Source organism: Scomber japonicus, chromosome 6, assembly GCF_027409825.1.
Source record: "Scomber japonicus isolate fScoJap1 chromosome 6, fScoJap1.pri, whole genome shotgun sequence".
Classification (NCBI taxonomy): domain Eukaryota; kingdom Metazoa; phylum Chordata; class Actinopteri; order Scombriformes; family Scombridae; genus Scomber; species Scomber japonicus.
The window spans coordinates 30,228,665-30,236,929 of record NC_070583.1 but is presented as its reverse complement, the minus strand read 5'-3'; the positions used below and the strand labels follow the sequence as shown (position 1 = coordinate 30,236,929).

Sequence of the window (8,265 nt, the reverse complement as noted above, 5' to 3'; positions counted from 1 at the left end):
TCTTATTCCCTTTGCAATTATAGTGTGCATTGTTAACCCTATTGAATATTGTCAACTTGTCACATCTTGAACATTATAAACAGTATTTTGACAAGGTAAACTGAAGCATAATTAAAGATAGAGATACAGGCAGAGATAGAGATAAAACAAGTCTTGAAGAAAGGTTGTCCATTTTTGTTTCATTTTATTAGAAAATTTCCACACACCATAAAAATTACATGTACAAAACTATAAGATTTCAAATTGCTTTATGTACACATATAAAAGATAAAGCCCAAGACAAATAAGTGAGGGGAACACAGAAGGGGAAGTGAGAGAAACCGAGCGTTCATGTTTTGTTTTGTTTCGTTTTTTTTTTTGGTGGTGTGGGTGAGAGGGACGAGGGGTTTCTTCTGAGATAAGTCAAAAGGTTTGAGGTTCTCTGTCTAATTGCTTTTCGACCAACTCACATCTCTATCACATCTCTGCAGGGAACTGGAACAGTGACGATCGTAATGATAATGACAATGATATCAGCCGTGACAGCAGGGATGACGTGAGTACAATTACGCAAACACACACACACACACACACACACACACACACACACACACACACACACACACATTTGGGTAAAACACATTTATCTGAGATGGCACCGGTGGACCACATGTCCCATTCACAATAACCCTCATGATGCTTGAGTGAAAGCGTGATGAAGGAGATGCTAGTAAAGAGCACCTTGAATATTCTGATGCTAATTATAATTATCAGACGGATATTAATTGAACTAATTTGAAATAGAGGATTAAGTGAGATGTGACCTGCTATCAGTCATGCTGTGTGTTTGTAAAATGATGACTACGACCAAGATGTTAACAAAGCAGGTGGTGCATTGTCAGTCACACACTCACACAACATATTTCTTAACATTAAAATCCTCTGTACCTGTAGACTGGATCAGCGATGACAGTAGTGATTATGATGATGACAGTGATGGCACTAAGGGTGAAGATGATGAAGTCAATGAAGGTGAAGATTGAAAAATGATTTGGCTAACTGATACCCTGCTAGTTTGTTTTCTCTTTCATCTATTTCATTTTTCTTTCTTGACTTCAGACATGTGGCTTTCCTTCAGATCACTGGGTCTGAAACAAAAGAGAAAGACAGACAGAAATAACAAGAAAAGGAAGATATTAGTTTGCATCTTACTGTGGTTTAACAGTCGTTTGTCTTTGTCACCAAATATATTAGCTATTAAAAGCTCACATTTATTCAAACTCTGAGTTACAGTTCATTACATGAAAATCTAACAATGTGGTACAGTATATACTTCATGCATCTAATGTTTTTCAATACATAAAAAGTTAATTAACATCCATTAACAGACAAAATCTGAGCCTTGGGAAAAAAAGATGTGTTTAACTGGAAGAAACGTGTGGATTAAACATAACATTTGTGCTTTTATATCAAAGAACACTTGAAGTATGTGTGTGTGTGTGTGTGTGTGTGTGTGTGTGTGTGTGTGTGTGTGTGTGTGTGTGTGTGTGTGTGTGTTCATTTGTGTGATGTTGTTTTCTAAATAAGACTGCAGAAATATATCCTTTTTTCCTATTTTTGTTATCAGTTGGATCTCTGTGGAGGGTCAAATCAGCAGCATGTTATACCACCTCATTCACCTTAACTTGGGATGACATACAGCTTTCTACTGACTTTATTATTTATTCATTTTTTATCTTTATTTAATTTAAGGAAAAATTGCCATATGTCACACTTTCACTGCTTTACTCTGGATACTGAAACAAATGTGGCTCAAAATCCAGCAAGATTAAGTGTTTAACCCTCCTGTTGTCCTCAGGTCAAGGGAGGAAGGAAGGAAGGAGGAAAAGAGGAAGGAAGGAAGTAGAGGAAGGAAGGAAGGAAGTCGAGGAGGAAGGGAGGAAGGAAAGAAGAAAGGAAGGAAGTGAGGAAAGAAGTATGGAGGGAGGAGGGAGCAAAGAAAGAGGGAAGGAATGAGGAAGGAAGGAGGGAGGAAAAGAGGAAGGAAGGAAGTATAGGAAGGAAGGAATGAGGAAGGAAGTCGAGGAGAAAGGAAGGAAGGAAGTGAGAAAAGAAGTATGGAAGGAGGAGGGAGCAAAGAAAGAGGGAAGGAGGGGAAGAATGAAGGAAAATTTAAAGAAAGAGGGAGGAAGGGAGGAACAGTCAAACGAGACGAGGACAACAGGAGGGTTAAACTCAAAATTCTGATATACATCATCTCCTTAATGTATTTAATAGGTAGAACTTTTACATGTTAAATAACTGAACTTTTTCGACATAGAAATCTAAGTTGAAGAAGCACTGATTGCAGACATACCAGCAAAACCACATGACACAGGCTACCGTGCGGGGAAAATAAATAAATAAATGGAAATTAATTAATTCTAAGTGACTATAGATTTATGGGGAAAATATGATGGATAACAGCTGGCCAGCCCACCATCCTCCTTGTTAAACCCGAACAAAACTCCCACTGCTGGCCTCATTAGTACAGTAATATGCACATGTTTAAATGATTAGCTGTCATGTTGTAAGTAGCTCTCTTGGGGATGACCTGGTGCAACTCTCAAATTGCTCTCTGACTGGCTGGCAGGAACAAAGTATAGTTAAATGTTATTGGTTAAAAAAAAAATTATAATAAATGGGTGAAACAAAAGCCTCTGGCAGTCCCCTGATATAACACCAAATGGCAAAGAAAATATTGATTTATACAGACAAACAATTTTGTACCTAATGGGAACAACGTGTAGGAATGGGAGATACTCACAGAAGAGACAAATACAGGCAAGCATAAATAATTGGACAGTGAATAGCTGGGCGATGTTATTGACATTATTGAATAGGCTTGATTATTATAAAATACCAATTTGATTAGCAATACTTCATAAATGCCAACTTAGGCCACTTGAGTGTCACCACCTAACTTTCGGTTGGAGCAGTATGAACATAATATTTGTAGGAGTCCAAGTGAAGGGACAGCCTTCAATGATGATCAATCAAATCATCTTATTTTTATTGTAGGGAATAGTGGCATGCTGGGAAGAAAGTAAAAATGTGTAGTGTGTGTTGTCCTTTAGATGACATCAGACACTAGACCAGTGTGTAACAACCAGGCGGGGAGTTCCGGTCCTCTGAAATGAGGCCAACGTGGAAGTAACTTAGAACTGCATGCTATCAAAAGGCCACCAGGGGGCGGCTGTTTTGGTTTCAAAAGGACTTCAGTCTCTATACAAGTCAATGGAGAATTCATCAACTTCTCACTTGATTTCTAACCTCAGTAAACGTTTTCAAAATGTGTTTATGGTCTCAATGGCTAGTTTAAAGCCTTCTTCAATGCAGTGTGATGTTCATTTGTGAGATTTTGGCCTCCCTGATTGTATATTTGAGGATAAAGCAGGGTATGCATTAGGGCGTGGCTACATCGTGATTGACAGGTTGATTGACCAATGTCCTCGAGATCCAGCCCTTGCAACCATAGCAACCTCCCTGCTCCGCCTCATGCCCATATAAGTAGAATCACCTAACTTTCGGTTGGAGTAGTATGAACATAATATTTATAGGAGCACAGCAGTATAAGCAGAGTATCCAAGTGAAGGGACAGCCTTCAATTATGATCAATCAAATCATCTCTCATTTTATTGTAGGGAATAGTGGCATGCTGGGAAGAAAGTAACAACGTGTAATGTGTTGTCCTTGAGATGACATCAGACACTCGACCAATGTGTAACACCAGAAACCATAACTGGCGATGAGTTCTCATAAGATTCATAAGTTAGACTAAATGCTTTGGTAAGTCCTGTTTCCTCTACAACACCAATACAATTAAAAGTCACACAGAAGCTTTAAATCAGCAGACAGTTTCCTAATGAGCTGCGAGTCCAAGTTGGTTTTCCTAAGAGAAAACAGCTCCTCAAGCAAACATATACAACACCTCAAATGAGCCTCCATGGGGAGATGATATATCCCTTTTAAGCTGGATTTGCATTTTAGGAGACACTGATATTCTTATGCTCACCCCACAGGGAGAGCACAATATGTATCTGTGTAGTTAAGCTACATTTTGTTTACTTAAATGATTACAATTGTTGATTCTGTTACATCTACCTTTATGTGAAAACAGTAAATACTTGAAAGTGACTGTAGTAAGTGAGTGTTTCTTATAATCACCATAGTCACATGACAAAAAAAAAATCATTATTATGAGGAGATGGCACTTGAACTGTTATTTCTGTGCTTCTACAGCTGTGGTATTAATTCATCATCAGAGCCTATACCACATTTTACAAGAAGTTGTGGATGACTGTATCAATGTAAAAGCCACTCATTAATTGCAGTTGCTGTATTAATACAATTCACATTCATACAACTTTGAGTTGTATCACCATGAAAGTAGCAAACCTCAATACACAAAAAAGAACATTTCCATCAACTAAACCTGTAAAAAGATTTCTTATGATTCATGAAAACACAAATTATTAGCCGCAGTGCTAGATGGATACATTATTGTAGGACTGGAACCATGCACTCTGAACAGTTTGACCAACCCTTGTCGCATTGTTGGTCTCTTGGTCTTAATCTTGGTATCATCATACTGTATGCACTCTCATTAAGAGGCTCCTGCACACACATTAATGTGAACCTACTTTCTATGACATACATTTCAATCTTTAATCACACATGATCTTGCCATGGGTAATTATTTAAAAAAATCATCCTATATGTAAACATAAACTAAGGCTGCATTCACACTGCAAGCCAAAATCCGATTTTTAGCCAATCTAGATTGGAACCAGATGGCTCTTATGAAGTCTGAACAGCCATAAATCACATGTGATCCGATTTTTCACATGAGAACCAGATTGAACCACCTTTGGGAGGAAGTTTCAAAACATAAGCCTAAAGTGACAGTAACTATGATGTCAAAGCTAGAGTATTCAAACTTCTTAGAAAAAAGAACAATGCCAATAATAATAGGAGCCTTCCAGGCAAATAAAGACCCATAACATGATGTCAAATATGTCAAACATTTACTACACAATAAACACTCACCACATCCTCCCAAAAGAAACCCAGAAAGCTGAAAACACAACTAAGCCTAAGAAGATACCCAGCCCAACCTTCATGACAACACAATCCTGTAATAAACTGAACATTTAACAGTGACGGTATACCACTAAAGCCCACAACCTCAAGGGCTTTGTCCAGCCTGACATTCCAAAACAAAACCTGGTCTCTCAATACTATATTTCATTCTGTTACTCCTGACGCCATTACTTGTGCAAATCAGAGATAACCCAAAAGGGAACTGGCAAGCTTTTTATGTTTCTAACACCTAAAATACTACAATTGCCAAAATTCAACACTCTGGAATCTCACCATCATCTTATTCTCTCCCAGTGCAAATAAACTGCGTCAGCATTTTCTGCATTTTATTGGCTGCCAATATAACAGCCAAAGGGCCAGTCTGAAGCTAAAAACCTGCACAAGATTTTAATCCAACTGCAGTCCCATTTTCGCTCTTGCCTCCAGAGGGAAATGTGTTTCTGCTGAGAGAGATAACTCTAACTCAAAGTCCCTGTAGTCAATAGATGTGCGAATGCCTGCATTGCCATGGATTTGGTGGGTATTTCATTGGCACTTTTCAATATGTGTAACATGTAAGACATCATAAGATATAAAAAAGAACATTAAGACTAGTGCTGCATGTAATTATGAGACAAATATAGATAAACACACTGCATATATTATACACATTTCTGAAATCATCTGAAGAATGATGCTTACACACTAAATACTAATTGTTCTAAACAGGATTTAAGTATATAGTGTGTTCACAGCTGAAAACAAGATAAAGCTTACTCAAAACAGACAAATGCATTTTAAATAAGGATGATTTAGAAGTACTGCTGTCTGCTCACAGCTGGAAACAATAACATAAATTGTGAGTGTTGGTAAGATATTGGGATATATTTTGTAAAATAACAAAATCGACTCATTATTCAGGGTACCAAAAAAACCTAACTATAAGATAATGAATGGCTTTGCTTGGTTGTTTGATATCCTGCTCAAATCATATTTTTCATATACATTTTTTTTTGTATGTACTTTTATGTATTTATTATTTTTAAGGGTTTTTTTCTTCTCTTTCTTTTCTGTGGTTTTGCCCACACTGCTGTATTATTTATTAATAATTGTTTGTTTCCTTAGTACATCTTCTTCATTTACTTTCTTGTTCTTTAACCCTCCTGTTGTCCTCGAGTCAAGGAAGGAAGGGAGGAAAGAAGGAAGGATGGAAGGGAGGAAGGAAGGGAGAGAGGAAGGATGGAATGGAGGAAGAAGGGAGATAGGAAAGGAGGGAGGAAGGGAAGGAGGGAAGGAAAGAAAGAAGGAGGAAAGGAAAATGGGACAGAGGAAGGAAGGAAGAAAGGTAGGAAGGTAGTCAAAACAGACAGGGTCAATTTGACCTGGGAGGACGACAGGAAGGTTAAGTGTTCCTATATGTGTTTAAAATGCAATTAGCTCTTTTTTTTAATGAGTTTTTGGGATTTGTCAAATGATATTTAAAAATGTATGCTGGATTGTTATAGTGTACACCAGAGTAACAGTGGAAAAAAGCCAGGGGGGTGAATGACAAAAGACTGGTATAAATAGTACTGCAACTGATGAGGTAATGAGCTGCAGGTGAGCAGGTGGGGGCTAAACAGGAAAGACTGGGGGCATCTGACGGACTGGTGGATGAGGCAGCGACAGAGGCAGAAATGGATATTGTCTTCTTTTAGTGAAATTTAACTCTGATTTGATGTCCAATATCCAGCATACTGCCCTAACTCTAACTGATAGGACAGTATATACTATTTAAACCACATCTTACAGTCAGTTCTTTCATCTCATACTGCTTTAAAATGCATTTTTTTCTATTGTTGGTGCACCGTTCAAGTAACACGTCCCTTAACTCAGATGTTCATTTAACCTTACTGCTCTATAATAATACAGGGTACTGCTGTATGCTGAACTTGCTATTGTTATGCAACTCTGTATAACTGGGTTGCTACAGGGAAGTCTACCACAAAGTTTTGTTACAAACTTAAAAAATGAATCCTCAAAATAGCTGCAGCCATTTATGCATAAATTGCTCAAGGTATTTTCTGTCCTGCTCTATCATTTTGTTACCAGGTGAATAATAGTACAGCTAAATCTGATGTATGGCAACAAGAGAGAGAGAGAGAGAGAGATTTTATATGAATGTTATATATCAACTAGTGCTGAGTAGAAAATCTGCAGCATCCAATTATAGCTTCTCTTTCTGGAGACACCACTGCTCTATTCTCTCTCTCACACACACACTCCCATGGGTTGTAATACAGTTGACTTTTACAAGTCCATGTATCACTAAATGTCAGCCAGTTTCAGTTGCTATCATGTTTAATTTTTAACATGGTTATAAATATCCTCATTTGCATCTCAGGCTCTCAGTGCCAATTAACGATTATTCCGCTGTCCTGAACCAGCAGAAGTTGAAATCGCTTTCAGTGTAGTGCAGTGTGCACAGATCTGAAAGATGTGCTCTAACAAATAAAATAAAAATGCCCATAGCCAACAAAACCACCTGATAGATTCAGCACTTTTTCATCTCTTAAGTACTATTTTCATTGTTGTTGAAATTGTGCAAATATATTGAGATTAGTGTAAAAAGCATTGGTACACCTGGAGAGCCAAACATGAAGACAGTTCATGTTTTTCTCTTTAAAATTCATACAAAGAAATCGCTCCATTTGATGTGATAAGTGTGGTGGGCTGTATGCTTTTATTGAAAGCACAAATTGATAGCAGTTATTGTAAGTAGCTGAAAATGTTGTGCTACCGACCTTCACAAACTGACACAAACACTGAGAGCGAGATCTTTTGCACAACAGACAAACAGAAACTCAGCTACTCAAATGTTCACATATAAGACACTGGCTTTTAAACTCTCCAGTCCAGTCCCAAAATGATTTTATCGTTGAGTACTGCACATAAAGTTGCATATTTTGTCAAGGCTACTTTAGGGTAGTTAAGTATTGACAGATTTCCAGCTAAGCAGAAATGTCACTTTTATCATCCACTGTATGTATGTACTATAACTCATTCAAAGTGACACACACGTTCACGCTGAAGCACTTTCATTTTATCTGCACAAAATACACATATCGATCGGAGGTCACAGGATTCCATGAAAAACTCTTTTGACTCACTGAATGTATCCATGGG

At 37.7% G+C, this 8,265-nt stretch overlaps 1 protein-coding gene across 1 annotated transcript in view; it reads right to left on the bottom strand.

Annotated features, from left to right (window-relative positions):
• Positions 1 to 1,113: 1,113 nt before the first annotated feature.
• The window catches only part of zgc:172282 (leucine-rich repeat and fibronectin type III domain-containing protein 1-like protein), an 83,391-nt gene continuing 76,239 nt past the window's right edge, over positions 1,114 to 8,265 (bottom strand). Inside the window, exon 9 of the mRNA XM_053320259.1 lies at positions 1,114 to 1,127. Coding sequence (XP_053176234.1) covers positions 1,114 to 1,127 — 14 coding nt within the window. The remainder of the gene's footprint in view (positions 1,128 to 8,265) is intronic.